The sequence below is a fragment of the Pelobates fuscus genome, chromosome 4 (genome assembly GCF_036172605.1).
Source record: "Pelobates fuscus isolate aPelFus1 chromosome 4, aPelFus1.pri, whole genome shotgun sequence".
Classification (NCBI taxonomy): domain Eukaryota; kingdom Metazoa; phylum Chordata; class Amphibia; order Anura; family Pelobatidae; genus Pelobates; species Pelobates fuscus.
The window spans coordinates 313,761,709-313,783,099 of record NC_086320.1 but is presented as its reverse complement, the minus strand read 5'-3'; the positions used below and the strand labels follow the sequence as shown (position 1 = coordinate 313,783,099).

General features: G+C 43.3%; 1 protein-coding gene across 2 annotated transcripts in view; it reads right to left on the bottom strand.

The window, feature by feature from the left end:
- TBC1D5 (TBC1 domain family member 5) overlaps positions 1-21,391 on the bottom strand; it is a 571,110-nt gene that overhangs the window by 182,334 nt on the left and 367,385 nt on the right. For both annotated transcript variants that reach the window (XM_063452310.1, XM_063452309.1), the window contains exon 15: positions 565-707. In XM_063452310.1, coding sequence (XP_063308380.1) covers positions 565-707 — 143 coding nt within the window. The remainder of the gene's footprint in view (positions 1-564; positions 708-21,391) is intronic.

Below are 21,391 nucleotides of genomic sequence, written 5' to 3'. Positions count from 1 at the left end.
TCACGACTTCAGAATGTATGGATCTTGGCTGAGCAGTTACAGTAATATTATTTACACCTAAGGGCTTAATATTCCCTAAATTACAAGGAAACTAAGATTTTAAAGCTTTAAATAATATGGTTTAATGTTAGGTGATTTTCTCAGTTGATCAGTAGATGGCGCTCAATTCAAATAGCTGTTTTACATGATTTAATCGCTCTTTATCACGGACTGAAAGGCAACAGGAGCACAGAAAAATACAACAATAATTAGTATCATTGCACATTTACAACTAAAACCAAAAAGTTAAATATAAATAAATTTCCAACATTAAGTTTAATTATTACAAAGAAGCACGTTTATTTTTAAAAGTAATTGGTAACATTACTCTTAATGAAATCAGCTTGTAATGTGTTGGATATATAGGGTCTTTTCAATAAACAGAGAACTGTGGCAATGAGAACAAGTTATAATCATTTTATAGAATATTAGCAGAATTGGGGTGAATAATCTTTAAAATTCAACCTTATTTAAGCCTGTGCCTCTGTATTGCAATACATATTGATAAAACCTCTCTGTACTTACATGCATCTCTTATGTACAACAGCATGGCTACAAAAATGTAGTCCACTAGATCAAGTGCAACACTGTCGGCAAACAGAGCATCCCAGACAACAAGTAGATCTTGAAGGGGGAATTCTCTTCCAAACAGCAGCCTCACCCATCGTCTGCAAAGTTGAAAAAAGAAAAAAATCATGTTCAATGTACATTTATACAAACTTTACATACCTCCCAAGTATTCCTCTTTAGGAGTGATGATCCCTGTTTGAGCCACAAATCCCTTTTTCTAGCCTGGTATTTGTTTTCTAAAGGAGCAGAGGGGTTTTGGTGTATGAGTTTAAGAAGAGCTACAAAGTAATAAAACCAACAGAAATATCTCTTTGAAGTACCGTAAATGTGATAAAAGTTAGTCTGCCTACCAAAAAAATGCGGAGAGCAAATTATTGGTTATTTTTTTGTACCTATATACAGGGATCTGAGGAATATTGTTTTTTCACTCACCTTGTAACCTAATTCCACATTCCTATTCAATTTCTGCCTCACCTTCAAGTACCACCTACAGTACTTTCCTCCTAATCACTTTCCATCCCATCTCCCTGTCCTTTCCTCTCTCCATCTTACCAATTTCAAAGATGTTGGCCTATAGACTGGCACCATCTAAGTGTGGCACCTAGTTAGGTTACTCAAACTTTTAGTGGTGCGTGCTATAGAAAGGAAACATAAAACATTACTAATACAATATTCACACAGAAACAGACGTTTTGGAGTAAGGCCATAGCCTTTATTTATTGAAAGGAATTAAGGAAAACATCCTAAACATAAAATACTTTATTTACAACACAACTATATAACTAACCATATAACTTGTAACATATTCCTGGCATTTAACACCCAGGGAAAACCCTGGGTGCCTTTAAGAGCCTGTGTAACAACATATAAATTGTTTACCCCCCATTTGTTTAAGACGACAAATCAACATTTCAAATAAAAACCACAAGAAAATTAGAGTAGGGGGCGGAGCTTACCAGCCGAACGAGCAAGACGCACATGGTGGGAGCTCCCACACCTGAAGCCCTGATTCTGGGCATTACGCCCGACCACCGCTTCGTGCCCGCAGCGGACAATAACCCTCACACCCAGTAGGTGATGCGGAGTCCGGAGATGCCCGACTCGGGGCTTCCCGCCACTAAATTGCCCGCTTCACAATCCGCGGCCTGCACGGGTGGGAGCCGCGGAGAGACGGCCGCTCTCCCGGTTCTCAGGCTGAAGAGGGGATACTCACACATCGCTCCCCTCCCCCCCTGGACCGGCGGGGGATATCCCGGTCCCCACCAGCATGGGACACAACACACGGAGGCATCATAGCAGATGAACCTCCAAGCAGAATGGTAGCAGCAGTGCCCAAGATGGCGGACAAGCACACCACTACATGTGGCCTGATGCAGCCACAATGCAGCAAAGAAAGGCACACAGCGAAGGAATTAAAGAAGGCGAAGCATGGAACAAGCAACACCCTTGCCACTCCACCCAGACACACCCGGGAGTTCTTTGACCGACTCTGCTCCAACCTATGGTCAAAACTCCGTTACAGGGTCCGGGCCTTCAAACAAGCAGTGCGAGCGGCGGCAGCATGGATCCGACCAGCTACCCGGCGGCACCTGAGTGAGTACCCACAACAAGCCCCCAGGGCGCCCTCCAGAAGGGGACGAAGACAGAAATCAAAGCAGCGAGTAGCGAAGGCTCGCCCCTCAGGCGCCAGCAATCATCCTCTTGAGAGTCCACAACCAGCAGAGAAAGTCCCCGGACGACCGACTGCCCACACCCATCAATGCCCCGACGCAAGCAGACAAGCTGGGGGACCAGCTCAAGAGACTGCTCGCAGCCGGAATTGTACAGCCACTGCACAAGAGATGACCCCCACGTCGAAAGCCTCGGATTGCTCTCAAACCTATGCTAACAGCCTGCCGACCACTGGTATTGGGTAAAAGGGGACATTTGTATCGAGATGGCATACTGAAATGACAATATGCGCGACTAATAGGCTACCTAGCTCTTAGTATACTACATGCTATTTTATCGAATGTTGCAAAGTCACAGTTAATCACTATTGCTTATGGCGCTTAAAGATGGGAGCAAGTGGGACAAATTTGCATTGTGATATAGTTTTGTGATTTATATTCTCTTTCTTTCTGCTTAAAGCGACTAAAATGTCTGAGTCTACATGTATGGCCAACGCACTGCTGTCCCCTGGTGGACAAACTTCATGAAACCTATAGAAATCTGTGCTCAATGTTGTCCTTAGCTCCTGGTTAAACGACAAAAATAAGCTCAATGTTTTATTTATTTTATTAACCAAGCTTGTATTCACGTACCATTTTAACACAATCTGCTTGATATACGCTTATGTTAAAAGACCTATAAAAATAAAAATGAGGCACGTTATATTTCGGAAATGTAAATACCATTGTTACAGCTGTAATAACCCTTATCTTGTGCGGAATACCCTTGCATTTCCCTTTTTCTCTTCTGTACCCTTCATATATGCCTCAATAAAATAAAGATTGACAAAAAAAAAAATTAGAGTAAATTTACATGAAGGGTTCATGAACTGAACTGCAGCTCCTTCAATAAGAGATGACGTGGACCAATAGGAATTCTTATGAACCTATTTAAGGCCTGGTCTAGCCCTTACTCATTGCCCTATCATGGTTTCTGTCCTGATACACATTAGTGCTATATGTAAGTCTCACTTGTTGTATTCCTGTTATTGACCTCTGATCTTATTTGACTTTACGGTGATTTCTGATCACCTAACTTGATATTGTATTTTGTCTTGTGATTTCTGGTATCCTGACCCGGCTTCGTATTTGACTTGTGATTTCTGGTATCCTGACTCGACTTTATATTTGACTCATGATTTTCGGTATCCTGACCTGGCTTTCTATATACACCGTGTATTTCTGTATTCCTGACCTTGGCTTACCCTGACCTTGTTTCTTGCTGTTTTAAGTTAAGTCCGGCCATTCAAAGGCTCGTTAATATGCCTTTCGGATCCACATTTTCTGGGTTTCAACTTTCCTGCGTGTTGGGGTAAGACTCCCATGACACTTAGGGCTAATTGACAAATTCACTCCATGTGGTGTTGTACAATATTGAGGGGAGTTGTGTTCATAGTTTCTACAACCAGGGAAGAGATCTCTAACCTCTCTCCCTCCCCTTCTAATACATCACCCAACCCCACTCATTCCACTGTTCTATGCTCATTTGCACCTACTACAAAGGAAGAGGTTTCTGCTCTGCTCCGGACCACCCACCCCACCACCTGTTCCTTCGATCCTATTCCCTCATATCTCATCCGCACTCTGTCTCCCTCTCTTGCTCTTCCTCTCACTAAAATTTTCAATCTCTCCCTTTCCTCCGGCACATTTCCTTCACCCTTCAAGCATGCAACTATAACGCAGATTCAGAAAAGACCCAACCTTGACCCCTGTCACGATAGTGACCCCTTCTCACAGAGTGTAACCTTAAATAGAACGTATACCGGACCTTAGAATGGCCGGACTAACGTTGAGAGTAGTCAAAAGGAATAGCCAGAGATTAAAGGAGTACGGAAGACGGATAAACGATAACCAAGCCAAAGTACGGGGAACCAGAGAGTAGAGTAGTCAATAAGGAAAGCCAAAAGTCAAAAACCAGGAAAGAATCAATAGTTTAGCTAGAGAGCACTAGGGGAACCAACAAGAACCACACTAGGGCGCCTTACAACTGTCAGGGACGCCCTTTTATAGTGTGTGGTATATTGCTTTAAAACCACGCCCCCAAGAGGTCCAGGGGCTTGGCCGCGTATGAGTTACGTCGGCAGTTACTTGCGAGCATGCGCCGTATTATAAAAAAACGAGCGGTGTGAGCGGCCGGCGTCAGAAGGGCTGTGGGGCTGTGCCGCTCACCGGAAGAGGATGCCTTGCTGCGCGGGTCCGAGGAGGCAAGGTAAGGTATCGTTACAACTCCCCATCCAACTGCCGCCCTATATTGCTACTGCTATTTGCCTCCAAGATTCTTGAGAGAGTTGTGTATGCAAGATTGACAGACTTCCTTGAAACCAACTCTCTGCTTGACCCGCTTCAGTCTGGATTCCGTTCTTGTCACTCTGTTGAAACAGCTGTGACCAAAGTATCCAATGATTTAATCGCTGCTAAATCTTGCAGCCATTACTTAATCCTAATTCTCCTTGATCTTTCTGCTCCCTTTGACACAGTTGATCATCAACAGCTTCTTCTCATTCTCCATAATCTCAGTCTACGAGATACTGCTCTTTCCTGGTGCTCCTTCTCTCCCTCCCAGCGCTTTTTCAGTATTTCTTTCTCTGGCTCTGCCTCTTCTCCCCAACTCTCTTTTGGCATTCCCCAGGGTTCTGTCCTTGGTCCCCTACTGTTCTCCACCTATACTGCCTCCCTTGGTAAACTCTTCAGCTCCTTTGGCTTCCATTATCATTTATATGCAGATGACACACAAATCTCCATGTCCTATCCTGATCTCTCTCTGCCCACCTTGACTCGTGTCTCTGACTGCCTCTCCGTGATTACCAACTAGATGGCTGCTCACTCCCTTAAACTCAACTTGTCCAAAACAGAACTTCTGTTTTTTCCTCCCTCAAGTGTTGCTACTGCCATGTCTCCCTCCCTCTAAGTCAATGGCGCCACCATCACCTCTACCTCGCAGGCTCGCTGCCTAGGTGTTCTGTTTGACTCTGCCCTCTCCTTCACCCCTCATGTCTAGTCGATCATCAAATCCTGCCGCTTTCATCTCAAAACGATAGCTTGCATCCTCCCCTATTTAACACCAGACGCACCTCCCACGCATCCCCCCTCTGTCAGTCCCTACATTGGCTTCCAGTTAGATATAGGGCTCAATTTAAGATTATGGTGCTTGCTTACAAGTCCCTACATAATGCTGCACCAACCTCTCTAATACACAAGTATGTCCCGTTGAGGCCTTTGCGCTCTGCCAAAGACCTACGTTTATCCTCTGTCCTTACTCCCACATCTGATGCTCACCTCCAAGACTTCTCCAGGGCTGCACCTTTTCTGTGGAACTCCCTTCCCTTCTCCGTTAGACTTTCACCCAGTCTCCACTCCTTCCAAAAAATCTTTGAAAACACACTTCCTCAGGAGAGCATTTAATTTAAACTGTTACCGGGTTTTCATTCCCCTCCCCCTTTGACTCAGTGAATACTTTTCTAGCAACCTATTTCATTACCCCTACTTATACCCTTTGTGTCACTATACCCCACTCCCTCTAAGCTCATTGAGCAGGGCCCTCTGTTCCAGTGTGTCCATTTGTCTGGTTACAATTATGTGTCTGAGTCCACCCATTGTATAGCGCTACGGAATTTGCTGGCACTATATACATAATAAAATAATAACACATCATCCTATTTGTTTCCCCTTTACAGTCTCCAGTGTGACAGCTCTGTTAAATCTCACCTATTCAGAGAACAAATTACTTCACCCTGTAAAAATTATTCTACAGTGTTTATACATTACCCCCAGAATATGATTGTGCTCTTCTAAGGAGTCTTCTTGCAGTAAATATGTATTATCTCACCAATTATCTGAAAATACTACACTATATTTTGTTTTATCTTCTCTTTTGCATATAGAATTTTCCTGATTGGATTTTGAGGATACGTTTAAGGTGCTGCTTCCCTCTGTCCTTATTCTCGCAGTTTGCACCTAGCATCCTGACCTCCAGCTTGACTATTAGTTCACAACAGCAGGGAACTCAATCCCTTTCATTGCTGTTAGAAATATAGATAGAGGAAGGCCCACCTGCTCCATAACCAGATAAGCACAAAGAGAACAACTACCAGTGCATTCTATACAGAGCCTTCAGCTGCACAGATGCAACTACTATGATGAACTGTAATCCAAAAATAGTGGGATTGCTACTAGGCTAGCCATCACTGCCTTAGTGAATTAAGCTGTAAAAATCACTTCCATAAAAATTCAGAAAACTTATTTATTGTCAAAACCTGACCAAAAAATCTCTGGTTTAAATACATGGGCAAAATTTATTGCACTGGTTTCCAAAACTGGCTGTATTCTTCCATTAATGATAACCTTTTATTTTATCGCACTATACGGATTTAGCATCAGTTATTTTTCCAGATATCCATTATTCTGAATGCTACTCTAATCTCCCCATTGCTAATAATTGCATCTGATATAAGCAAATGTGCGGATCAGGCAATTAGCACCAGTCAGTGTCTGAGTATATTTTTCCTTCCTAATCCATGTTGTCAACCAGATGTTAGTAATGTCATCACAGCAGCATGTCGTCACCACATACAGGCATGTTTCTAAACAGTGAACATGTTGCAGGAGTCTGTTCAATTAGAGCAGAACTGTTCATGGTCGGGTGTGGCTTCTGTTAATACGGTATAGACATATCAAGGCTGAAGGATGATATAAACAAAGATGTAGCAGGAGCACACCAGGATACCAAAGGTAAGAATATACAGTAAGAGCAAAGATAATTGAAGATTATGCTAGTTTTAGTGCACTAATAATCTTAATTTTAATAAGGACAGGAGGCAAATATTTTGTATAATCTTTCTTTACTCACACCATAGCAGCAAAGAAAAGAAAAACTGAGAACCAATCAAATATAAGCAGTGACTATAAGAGGCGTAGCCAACAGCATCACTTCCTCTGAAAGACTGTGACATCACAAGTCCATAAGTTCATCTAAACGGAGAAGTAGCAACGTAGTAGAAAGAAAACCAATACAGGAACATCTCAATCTCAAATTCGACAGTCAGGAACAGATGGAATCCATAGAAAATTTAAATTAAGCTGAAATAGAGTGTAACAAGTGGTACTAGAATTAAATAAACTGTATGCAGTGATAGCCCTGACTGAACTGTACTAACATACAAGTGTAATTAAAGATATAATATTACTTATATGAAAATAGGAATGTAAACCAGATCCCCTGGCCCTAACTAACAAACAAATATGGAAAAATCACGCCAAGAGTTAAAACCCAAGGGTAGACATACCTACAGAAAACAAACCGTGAACATGGTTAATATAATCGAAAACAGACACGGGGTTAACGAAATAGTGTAGCCAAATGAAATTCAAAGGGTGGGAAGAGAATATAGATAATGAGGGTGGGAAAATATTCGGCTCCTGTCCTGATTAAAACTAAGATTATTAGTACACTAAAACTAGCATAATCTTCAATTTTATAACATGACAGGAGGCTTCATATTTTGCAATATCAACTCTGAAATAGCAAAGAAAAAGCGGGGTTCGAAGAAAGTAGAATGTTCGAAACGTTGTTTCACATGTCCAATCCTCTGCACGTAGGATATTAGGGAGCGATGCACCCACTGATAGAGCATAAGAGGAGGCTGCTCCTCGCACCGAATGTGCCCCAAAAGCCGGGTCTATCCCTGCAAAAGATAAAAGCCAACGGACCCATCTGGCTAATGTAGTGACTGAAACTGGACTGTAAGGTCGAACATAAGATATAAACAGTTGGCTGGAGGAGGGAGACTGTAGCGTCACGGTAGCGTCCACACCACGCAAAGTTGAGGATCTGAAGGGAAGAACGGATAGAAAACCGAAGTCAGTTTTGGTGCGATGGGAGATATGAAAAGTAACCCCTTCAGGGGACAAGGTGAAGGCATCCGCGTCGAAAGCCTGCACGTCCGCAACCCGTCGGGAAGAGACCAAGCAGAGAAGAAATGTTAACTTGGCCATAAGTTGCAGTATCGAAAGTCGTTCGTTAGAGGGCCAGTTACACAAAAACTGGAGGACAACCCCGACGTCCAAAAGCCGTGAATATCTGGGTCCTGGAGGACGACACAATCGGATGCCAAGGAGAAGGCGGCAGATAAGGGGACCTTGCCCCACCAGAATTCCTTGCAAAGCATGTGGGCTGCTGAGATAGCCGACCGAACCACGTTAATGAAACAATAAGATTTCCCAGCGATAAATAGCGTCCCAGACACCAATTGGACCAGGAAAGCCAGGCTGAATGGTAGCATCTTCTCATCCCTGGCGCCCAGGAGTCCCAGAGGAGGTCCTTAGCGTCCTGCGATAAGTATCCGATGCGTCATGCACTTCGGAAAGCGTCCAAGCCACCAAGAGGAGATGGCAGTCTAGGATCATCGGGTGCGATTGCCCTAATGGGTTCTTTCGGACTGATGGGTTGTTCGGCAGGAGGAGGAGGTCATCGTAAGATAACTCCAGTAGGTCTGGAACAAGGGTTGACTCTGCCATAGAGGTGTGAGTAGCGTCAGTGCCACTTCCTGACGTGTAGGACTCTCACTATGATCGCAAATGGTGGGAAGGCATAGACTCCGTGGTGTGGCCAAGTCTGAAGGAAGGTGTCCACCACAACGCTCTCCGGGTCCGGAAGCCAACTGAAGAACTCCGGTGTTTGACAGTTGTTGCGGGATGCAAACAGGTCTAGTCGAAATGGCCCTCTCTGATAATTCAGGTCGGCAAAGACCAGAGGATTCAATTGCCAGTCGCTTCCGTCCCGCCAGTGACGAGAGAACCAGTTCGCTGTGAGGTTGGATGCTCCCGACAAATGTTCTGCTAGCAGAGTGATGTTTCGCGGTAGACAGTAGTCAAAAATCTCCTTTGTGAGATTCACAAGTGCCTGCGGTTGGTGTAATGAACCGCTGAGACACTGTTCATCCGGAGCAAGATGCAGCAATCAGATTTTCCTTTCGTGAGGTTGCATATTGTGAATTAACCTGCCAGGAGTTCCAAGCAGTTGATATGCATAGCCATTTCTTGGGAAGTCCATACACCTCCTGTGGCAGTCGTGCCGTCTGTGGCTCCCCAGCCTTGAAGGCTGGCATCTGACTCCAAGATAAAATCTGGTTGAGCGCCAAATATGGCTCGGCTGTTAAAACCTGCATACAATCCAGCCACCATTGAAGTTCCATGCGGCTTCGTCCGATATCGGAACAGGTTGATCGTATGTGGGGTTTCGGCAAAGTATGTGGGGTTTTGGATGCCTTGAGGCGTTGCATGGCCCGATAATGTAAAGGGCCATGGAAAATCGCCTGGATGGAGGAGGACAGCAGACCCACGATCCGTGCAAGTAATCGTAGAGGGATGGATGTCATTCAAAGCACTTTGCGAATCTCTTATCAAATAGAAAAAAAGAAAAAAGAAGAAATGGAGCCCAAGTGTTACACCTCTCCTAATGGGGGATAACCCCTATGGCATTAAATGAAAGGAGAAAGAGGATGGAGAGGGTAACCTTAACTTGAAAATGTTCACAAAATATATAGATATTTTTGTGAACATTTAGAAGTTAAGGCTACCCTCTCCATCCTCTTTCTCTTTTCACTTTGTGAATCTCTTTTCAAATGGCGGAGACCTTCTGGAGAGGTAGATGCAAGGTACAGGACACGGAGTCTGTTTCGAATCGCAGGAATTGTACTGTCTGAGAGGGGTTCAGCGCCAATTTTGGCTGATAACTGGGCGGTGTAGGTGGTGTGAACTTGGAGCGTGTCCCTGGACTCGAAGAGTAGGATATTGTCTAGATATATGATGCAACGTAGCCCCTGAGCCCGGAGGTGCACTACTACGTGTTTCAGCATTTTTGTAAAGCACCAGTGAGCTGAGTCCGAACGGCAGGCATGTGAACTGCCACGTGGCCCCGTGCCAGAGGAAACGTGTGAACGGACGACTCATTTTGTGTATGGGAATCGAAAGGTATGCGTCCTTGAATACCAGGTGGGTGAACCAGTTGCCGTCCTGGAGCAGGTCCCAAAGGAGGTGAATACCCTCTACTTTGAAGGGACGGTACACTACGTGAGTGTTCAGTTCCCGAAGGTTGATGACCGGGCGAAATTCCCCAGATTTCTTCTTTACCAAGAAGATGTTGCAGAGAAAACCGCCCGGGTCCATACCCGGTTGGATAGAACCTTTCGAATGCAGATCCCGTAGTTCCCGGTCTGTCAGTTGCTTGTCTGCGGTGGCTTTGGACTTGGGGTTTGGATCTGAACTGGGGCATCCTTGAACTCTATCCGGTAGCCCTGCACGGTTTGCATGATCCAAGTGTCTAATGAAAGGTCTGCCCAGTTCTGGAAAAAAAGAGAGACAAGGCCTGCTACTTGGACAGTATGTGAAGGGAAAATAAAGTGGTGATTACCAGAGGTGAATCTTGCGCGGGAACGACCTCTTCCACTGTGGCCCGAACCTCTGGAATAATGGAAGCGTTGGCGGTTCTCCACCTCCGGGTTAACCCTAGCTGGACCTGGCACCCAGACCACTTCATTAAGCTGAAGTGGTCTGGGTGCCTAGAGTGGCCCTTTAAGCAGATCCTTAACAGCTTAATTTGAAGAGGAAATCTATTTGTAAATTTACAAAACTGTGACTGGATATGTCAGTAAGTGATAGCAGCCACAGTGTCACTGTTATTTGCTAAATTACGCAGTTTCATTCATCTTATCTGATCAGCTGTGCTACTGCTGAACTATATATCCCATCATCCCCACACTGGGAAATGGCGTGGGCAGGTTGGTGGCTGGGCCAGAGTAGTTGTGTGATCACTGGTAGAGTAGTGGTGTGATGTACATAGCCACTGGTAAACGGGGAAAGTTATCCAAAGCGTAGAAGTGGGACTTGGGCAGTGCTAATGCTTTTAATCATGTTTGAGCTGCACTTTACTCCTTTCATCCCCAGAATTAGGATACCAAAATTGGAACTCTCCCATCTAATTATAAAAATTGGAGAGCTAGGACTGTGTGATAGATGTAGTTACTTCCTAGTTTATGTAAAGGTCACTGCAAGATGCTGTTAGCCCATGGCATATACAGAAGACATAAAAACTTCAAAGATATGTATATTTTTAAATTTTTATATATAGCAACATTATCTAAACAATGAATTGAAATGAGTGTCAATCATGCCTTTGTTATCAAGGAAAACTATTTGTAGTCTTACAATTTTTTAAGGAATAAAAGTTACATGGTCGCCCCCTATTGTAAATAGTAAAATCATTCAGAACAGTTTGAGTTCAAAGTTGGGACATGTCCGGCTCCTGCTTAAAATTAGAGGTACTCATGTTGCAAAGTGGTTGTGATGTCACCATCCATGTAACTTTAGTCGAGGGATGACAATATGAACATATTTATAGAGAGTGCTGATGCAAAATCCTTTCGACAAACCTCTAAATACAGTTCTGCAGCCCCCAAAATGGTTTGACAAGCAGGACAAACTGATGATCAAGTATTGTATTCACTTTTCAGAAAACAGCTGGTCCTCACTTAACGACCTAACTGTTTTAAAACAGTTCGCACTTACAACCAGCTCTAGTATGGCAATTTAAGTGGTTTCCCACGTTAGAGAGCTGGTCTATGTTCGTGGAATTTTCCCCAAAAATAGATTTTAGAGATTCCCTGCTCTAGTGAGCTAATTTATATTCGGGGATGTTTCCCCGAACATAGATTGGTGGGATTCCCTGCTCTAGTGAACTGGTCTATGTTCGGGGGAAATACCCCGAATGTAGACCTGCTCTCTCGCGCATGCTCGCTAGAGCATTCTCACTTACCGACCAATTCGGTTTACGACCGGGCCGTACGAATAGAGCCGGTCGGTAAGTGAGGACTGCCTGTAATATAAATTCCTAAATTACAATATCTCAGTAAACTATAATTTAACACTAAAGGCACGGAGACCACTTCCTCACAATAAAGTGGTCTGGGTGCGTTCGTCCTTCAGTTTTAACAATGCAATCCAAAGCATTGCATAGTAGAAAGCATTTGATTGGTGCAGTGCAGCAATTATCCGCGCATGTGCCTCCCAATTAAGCATTGAATTGTCTGAAATCATTAGCATTTATGATCTCAGCTATGCTGAGACCAATGCGCCACAGACTATAAGGTAAGCATTTTTTTTTTAACCCTTGCATGGGGGCATAATAATCCAACTAATTAGGAGAACAGTATAGTTTTAGGATTAGATGTTTGTATTTCTAACACTACAGTGTTCCTTTAATATATTGTATGCATTGATTCAGGAAAAAAGATTTTTATTTGTAATGAGTGTTATTTACTAAATAAGGTAGGAATCGGGGAAAACTAACAAAACAAGACCAAAATAAACAGGCTGGAAAATTAGCTGAGTAGGATCTATGTTTCCTGTTTGATTATTTGGCCTAAACATGAGGACTCCTTGTTAGTTATCCATAGTTTTCAATTTAATGAATACACTGTAGTAATTACATCACATTTTTCATATATTTAAAAAAGTAGATCAGGGAGTATATAAACAAATCACATTGCTAACAAATTTTGATCCACACAGTTTTTCGAGTGTTTAAATATTTATCTACCTCTCTCTCTTTCTATCTATCTTTAAAAAAAAAAAATTAATAAGTACCGTCTGTGAGTGGCTATATAATATAATGGAATGTGGATAAAACCACTCTATTGTGCAGTGATGCAAGACTAACAAATCTATCAGAACTCTGGAGACATCATTATTTACTGATAGGCAACAAAATATAACGCAGCTTCCATATACCGTAGTTATTTTGAAAATCCTTAATTTAGAGTCACGGCTGACAAAGGACAACACTTGTCAACTCCAATGATCCAATCTACTTCCTCCCTTCTACTTAAAAAATAATTTTTATGTCACATACCAACCCGCCAGGTGTTTCAGCCATAATTTAAAGCTTATTTGACTTGTTTTTCTAATTTTGGATCACTACCATATCACATTCTGATGATTTGATATAACACATGTGCACGCAGGTGGAAACTCACCAATGTAGTGTGATTTTTTTCCCCATCAATTATTGGTGGTGCCTGTTATTTAGACACATAACATGATAATTGCCTGAGCATAAAGATTTATTCCGGTTTTCATTTGGTCTGTCTACAAACCTCCCTCAAACAAACTTTTAAACCATCAGATGTGCAGGTATCATCCAGTAATTATGATTACAAAATTATTCTACTGTTAACAAACACATTAGGGAGGAATCAGTGAGCTTAATAATAGGCATTGGAGCCTTGTCCCATAATGCTCTTGTGATAATGGAATGTTGTTTGTATTGAGCTCTGTTTTTGTAGTTAAAGGGATAGCGGAGATTACACTTGATTATAACTTTGCAACTCAAAGGCACTGTAATAAAGGAATTAAGCCATAATCCCATAGATGATTCTTCGGCAAATGTGTTGTTCTAAAGACATAGAGGCTAAAGACATGGTTTCAACGGAAAAGGCACTTTTGTATTAAAAGCACAATGTAGGAACCTGCCAAGAAAGTACTCCAGGTGTGTGTTTTAATGAATAAATGTTCACTCCTGGGGATTCACAGTTTCTACAAAAAAAGACAAAATTCTATTATGCATTCTCACTGCTACTAAGAAAAAGATCATGCCCCCCAATATTCCAATGGTACTTTACAACCTCCCTCTCAGTATCTAATGGCTGTTTCTACTATTTTTAAAATATATATTGGTTGGTTGGACAGAATCATTCGACAGAACAGGTATGATGAAAGGTTACAACTTCCCCAGTCTATATCCTTTTTTTCAGGGGTTTCAGCATAGGACATGTAATTATATGCAATTACTATAAAGCAAAAACTTTATTCCTTGAGTGTGACCTGCTCATCCCTAGGATATCCCTATCACATCTTGTGAGCTTTGGGGAAACATGGTACATTTAGAGAAATGTCTGGGGTATCCGCTACAACTGTTTGCTTGAAACGCTTTGTTTGTATAATTGCACTGCCTTTTTTTCTGACTGTATTGTTCCTTTCTTTGCCTGAACAATAATATTAAAAACCACAAAATAAAAAATGGGGGCGGAGTCTAGCTACTGACACGGATGGTCGCATGGCCGCGAAGCTCCCGACTAAAATCGCTTTAACTTGCTGCCATCTGAGCCCAACCACGACCCAAAAGCCCCCCAGAGTGACCCCACGACTCACCCAACCCCCATGGGTAGAACAACTAAAAAGCAAAAGCCCGACAAACCCCGTCCGGGCATGAACATCTGGGACATGTGGAAAGAGGCCCACGAGGCGGCAGGCGCAACAATGGCGTTGTTGCCCGGAGGATGTTCCGATTTTTCAGACGGGATGTCCAATGAAGGAGAGGGGAGCTTCATGCCGGCCGGAGTACTGCCACCACCGGAGAGGCCGCGGCTGCCTGCACCTACTACCACACCGGTGACCATGGAAGCCACCAGGGAGCTCATGGCCGCCCATCACGGCAAAATCTCGGCAGAGGTGGCCACGATAAGGGAGGACCTGAAAGGCCTGTTGGCCCGGCTTGGAACCGTGGAATGCGCCTCCAACGGCCACACACAACAAATAGAGGAGCTGCAAGCAGCTTAAAACAACTAGCGTCACTCCATGACCAGCAACTGGCGGCACAAGAGGACAAGCAACGTCAAAACAACCTAAAATTAAGAGGGATCGCAGACTCTATATCAGGGGCCAAGCTCCCACACTACGTCAGGCAGCTGCTAACCGCACTCCTAACCCCGAAAGTGGCCAAATCAATCACGTTGGATGGCATCTTCCGCATACAACGACCAGCTACAGCACCATCGGCTGCTACATAATCCTCCGCTTTCAAAGCGCAAGGGACAAGAGAGCCATTCTAGAAGCCACCAAGGGCCTAACAACGTAAGCCTTCGAGGAAATGACCCTGTAGTTCTACGCGGACCACTCGAGTGGGACGCTGAAATGGAGAAGATCCCTCAGACAGCTTACATCCCTCTTAAGACGGCAACAAATCAGGTACCGCTGGGGTACAGGCCGCACCCTATACATAGAAGGCGCAAGCGGCCCTCTGGTTGTGCGGAACTTACAAGAGGCTAAAGGGGCCCTGGATAAACTAAAACTACCACCGACGGCACTGGACACCACGGCTCCATTAGCTGGGCCTGCAGGCAGCCTAGGGAGGAACGCGTTTGGCGCACCAGTATTCGTGCCACAACAACCCTCCGCAGGGCCCTATGCGGAAGCCACAACCTGAAGCAGGACTAAGAACACCAAGACACTGTCCCCCTTTTTACCGGGCAACCATATGGCCCGCGGCCCAAAGGCGGTGAACTTTCACTCCCAACAAGAGTAAACGAGACTGTTTGTTGCACTGCTTTTCTCGTAACTTTTTTTAAATTTTATTTTCTATTGATGTAAGCTCGACTCCACTTTGGCTCCTACCTGACTGATGCTCTGACGCACCGGACATGATCTCGGATACACGGACGAAATTCTGGACTGGGAACAGTCAAAGCCAAGCTGACAGCCACCCCTCCCCCCCTTCTGGCGACACAAAGAGCCAGCCTGGCAGCAATATCCCCGTCAACACCATGGGATATCCCCCCACAGACGGACTCTGTACTGATCCCTCCACCATGCTGTCACACAAGAGGCCACATTAACAGGACGGGACGGAACAAGGTGACCGCGACGACCCCCTCCCCCCCTTCATATCAACCCCCTCCTAGAAACAGTGTGCCTAGTGTCCCCATGTCTCCCAGTATCCCTATATGTCCCAGTGTCCCCATGTCTATGTCCCAAATGTCCCCATGTCTCCCAGTGTCCCCAAGTGTCTGTCTCCCAGCCAGTGTCCCCAGTGTCCCCTAGTCTCCCAGTGTCTGTGTTCCCATGTCTCTGTGTCCCTAGTGTCTTAATGTCCCCAAATATTTGTGTCCCCATGTCTCCTAGTGTCTGTGTCCCTAGTGTCTCAATGTCCCCATTTCTCCCAGTTTCCCTAAATGTCTCCGTGTCCCCCTGTCTCCCAGTGTCCTCATGTCTCCCAGTTTCCCCGGGTCTCTGTGTCCCCATGTCTCTAGTGTCCCCGGGTCTCACTGTGTCCCCAGAATCCTAGTGACATGGGGACACAATGAGACATTGGGACACTGGGAGAAATGGGGACACAGACACAGACACTGGGAAACTAGGGGACTGGGCGACATGGGGACACTGACACTGTGATACATAGGGACACTGAGACACTGGGTGACTTGCGAGACTGAGACACTGGGAGACAGGGAGACACTGGGAGCAATCCATCTATACAACAGAATCAAACTGTGAGTAGTTTGTTGGTGATTTTACAGAATTTTCTCTGCTGTCACTCCTTGTGATTTACATCATGTGATGTCATGCTTAACTAATTAATTATACAAATGATTAAGGCTGGTATTTTTTTCCAAGAAAGGTGGCAACCTTAACTACTCTTCACATACTCTTGCTTAAATCATGTATTTCTGACCCTAGTATGTTAAAACCACCACCCTGGTCCCTTCTTGCCTCCCTAAATATAGTAAAATATTACTTCAAGTATTCAAGTCTGCAGAAGTGGTGGTCTGAGCAAATTACAATACTTCCCCATAGGATTAGCTGAGACTGTAAACTAGGCAGATCAGGGGCAGAGCCAGCACAAGCCAAACATATCCCTGGCCAATCAGCATCTCCTCATAAAGATACATTGAATCAATTCATCTCTATCAGGAAATTTCCTTGTCTGCATGCAGAGGGTGGAGACACTGAATGGCAGTGCTGCACACTAGGCAGTACTGCCCCAGGAAACACCTCTAGCAGCCATCTAAGGAGCGGCCAGTGGAGTTATTTTCTCTGAAAAGACAGTGTTTACTGCAAAAAGCTTGAATGGAATGATTCTACTTAACAGAACAAATACAATAAGCTTTAGTTGTTCTGGTGACTATAGTGTCCCTTTAAGTTTGGAAGCTTAAGAGGGATGTATGGGAACAAAACTTGTGTGGACTGGCTGACAATAAAATTAGTTTAGGTAATGCAGACGTTGGTCTCTCTAACACTGTGGCATGTCCCCTTTCTTTTACACTTACTACATACACATTTTCTCTGTCCCAGACTATATACCAGGAACTTCTGCCTGCTAGTAAGAAGGTAAGGAGACTAGTGGACCAGCGAGTGCTAGGGGACAGTCCTTAGAATGCATGGAGTGAGCGCATCATTAGACGCATTTATGTCAAGCTCAGGGTGCTGCCTGCATAGTATGCCCTTAGTTGGACAGCCTGCAGGATTGGCAGGCAGCCTGACATGCATTCATGCCAGGCTGACCTTCCAATTTTTTGGGCATGTTCACCCCTTTTGGCAGGTCTGGTCACGTGATTCGCGCCAGTGGCACACCCTTTTACTGCGCCCATTGATTTCCTACTTCACTGGACACTGCTGTTAGGGGTTATGGATTTACTTGAAAGATAAAAGCATAAATTAGAGAGAGATTAGCATAGAGTATGTGTTTTCTTATAGCTGCATCCTATGCGTTTCCCTCCAGCACCATCTCCATCAGATACATGATGCTTGGGAGGTATGACTGTTTTAGTGTTTTTGGTCGATAAGATTCCGTAATTAGGCCTATCATAATTGTCAGCACCAGGCCCACTGTGCTCTTAATCCGGCCGTGACGGTACCCCCGACTCCGCACACGTTTTTACCTATCTAGTGACAGACAACCGGACATACATACTAACCTAACTAAAGCAGATGATAGTTTTTTTTTTTTAAATGTTTACCACTACTGTTTAGGCAAATATAATTACAAAAATGTGCCAATACAACGAATGCCACTATGTAAATATATGTCTACACGCACTTGACTGTGCTGTTGTGGCAGCGCAAAATCGTATGTTTATCCCTTGTGCACAACAAAAAAAAGATTTATATATAAAAAAAAAAAAAAAATATGAACAGCAAACTTTATAATAAATGTATAAAAGAAGTTGTAAAGACATGTTAATAAAGTAGTAGTAATCCAATAGCTGGTCTTTAAAGGTAAATACATGAGTGCTAGCAATCCTCTGCTAAAATAGGTAGTCTGACTGAATATCAATCTAGTGATCAATATATCTTGATTTTTGCAGATTTTACATCTACACATCAAAATATTGTTTATATGATAAAATATTGTTTATAATGTGCTCTATTACACTGAGATTTGGAGACAATGCAAATCATTGACACTTTATGGGGCACAGAGTTGCTACACCATAGAAAACACAAAATTGAGAATGTCCTGCCACATTTAGAACAGTTGGCAAGTATGACACAGATGTAATGTAACAACACTTTATTTCAATCAGAAGCCCTGAACAATCCCAGTTGATGTTTAACTCTTTGGATGCCAAATGTACTGCTAACAGGTCTGCATTCCAAATGGTTATTTTCCAGATGTGTGGGGTCCCCTGCAAGCTGTGTTGTGACCACACCTGAGGTTTGTATATATGCTTTAAGGCAAATAAACTATGCTATGGTATGTTTAATTAAACTACCATTACAGGCACCCAGACCACTTCAGTTCAATGAAGTGGTCTGGGTGCCAGGTCCCCCTAGTTCACGGAGTCCAGCGTTAATAAAGATCCATATAGGAAAGCACTCAGAAGCTGACGTCGATGGAGGAGGAGAGGTCACCAGTGCCGAGGGAGCCTTCGCTGGATTAAGGTAAGCATTTATTCGCTGCTGAACAGGGCCCTAGTCACTTAAATGGTGACTAGGGCTCTATAGCATTAGGAATACATATTTGTATTCCTAACGCTATAGTGTTCCTTTAATTTTCATTATTAGCTTAACACAAACACTACTCCAAAATAATAAAATTTCTGTTCAATTAATTCATCCCTAAAATCCAGAGATGGCTATCCCTAGCAGCTTTGATGTCCTTTATGGCTGGCTGAGCATTATGGGAAATGTAGTTTACAAACATCTGTAAAGCCAACATTAGCCCACCCTTGCCCATCACTGACTTGTCTAATGCTAAACTCACACGTACCAATAATAATTATAACTTAAAGCACTTCCTGGCAGAAAACAAGGCTGGGATGCTGTCCAATTAACATTGCAATGTGCCCTTTAATTTACGATCGGTTTGTACAGAAAAAAATATAATAAACACAAATTCACTTAAAAAATATTCTGCCAGCGATACTAAGACAATATTCCTGAACTCATTGACATTCCAAAATATTAGGTATCCCTGAGTGATAGAAGGGGACAAGAGAAGCCCATTCTTTCTCAGACAGCTGGCTGAGGTTTAATTATTGCTCTGTCCTATTAATCTTGCTTTGCATCTGTTACACCTGCACACCGAAATGCTCATAGCACTGTGTTTTATCACTAGCAATAATATAATAATTCATATTTTACCAATCTTTCTGGGCAATTAGACCCTGCAAACAAACAAGAAAGGCTATAAGATTTTTTTTGCTTTGTTTTGTATTTTTTGGCAAAGCGACAGACACCCACAAATAAATAAAGTTTTAGTGACAACTTAAACTGCAATACAAACAAAACTTTATCTGACTTTACGCTCACCTATCATGTTTTTTTTTTTCCATTCAGAGTTTATTATAGTTATATCTCAGCATAACATATGAATACATAGCCAATGAGAAATGGTTCAATACAGCACAATGAGATATTTCGTGTGATGAGGCTTAAAATGAGCTATGGCATAACATCACAAAATGATAACTTTTGTGATAATAAAGTACAGTACAGCAACATATACAGGTGGTGTGTGTGTGTGACTCATGACAAGTCAGAAAATTTACTGTCCATACCAATATTTTCTCAACGAATTCACGAGCAGCGAGTGATGGAGCATGCAAAGTAGAAAGTGAAAATCATAAGATGGGAATCGAAGACGATATGCATACTGAGAAAAAAACAAGGCTAGGGAGGAAAGAGAGGTATGGGGAAGTGGAGAGAAAGGGGAGAGAAAAAAATAAAAACACTCAGAAAAACAAATACCATACACCCAACACCACCACAGCAACAGAGGGGAAGGGTGCCCTGTGCACCCTGTCTCGCCCCTCTGCCCCCACCTTGGCTCCAATCTCCTACAATCCATTCCAACGCCACTCCAAGTCCATCTACCACCTCGTGTCCGTAGCTGAACAAGCCTGTAAGTCGTCAACACCAGGTATTCCCACCTCTACTACAGCTACGTGTCCCTCAGGACGTACTGGTCCCCCTCATGTACCCTATAGTCCGATCCCTCCCCCATTGAATAGCCAGTGATCAGTCTACAACTGCAGAGTTCGTTACTGCCCTCACAGTTTCTGCAGACAGCCACTGAAGCCAGTAGAACCAGACCAGTGTGCACACTTGGGCTCTACCGATAGGTGAGTGGATCAGTTATTCTATCACTCAAATCTCTTCCACTCTAGTAATCCAGTCCCTCACTGTCAGCACCACAGTCTGTCACAAAAAGCACAGGATGAGACTGCGAGCCATGTTATTTCTTGTGTCTTGCCAATGGTGTTGAGGTGAACAAGGTATATGACAGGGGAGAAGGCCATCGAGACACCCGTGACCATCCGACAAGTTTATTTACTTTTAAATGGATTTAATTCAATAAATGGGGATTGCGCAAGAATGATAATAAGTAACAAAGGAGCTGAAAATATTAGCCATAATAGCCAATATAAAAAAATATAGCTGGGTAAGATACGTTTTTTTAGTTTGGCTTGAAAAGTGCTATTCCCTAAACAATCCTTGGCTTAGTAAATAACTTGTAACGTATGTTTTGGTTTTTGTAGTTAGTAAAATTCTTAATATATTATTTAAAATGTGTTGCATCTGCAACTCCAATTGTAGTTTTGAAAGCCAAACATAATGGCAAAGCATTAGGGGACTTGTAGTTCCACAACTGATCTAGAAGACACCATTTTGAAATCAACAAAACAGGAGAACATGCGATTGTTAAAACAATCCGTTCCCTTGTCGTGTTTTTTTCCTTTGATGCCACTTTGCACATATATTCATATGTAGGTGTTTTGTGCACAATTACATCTGAACGTTCA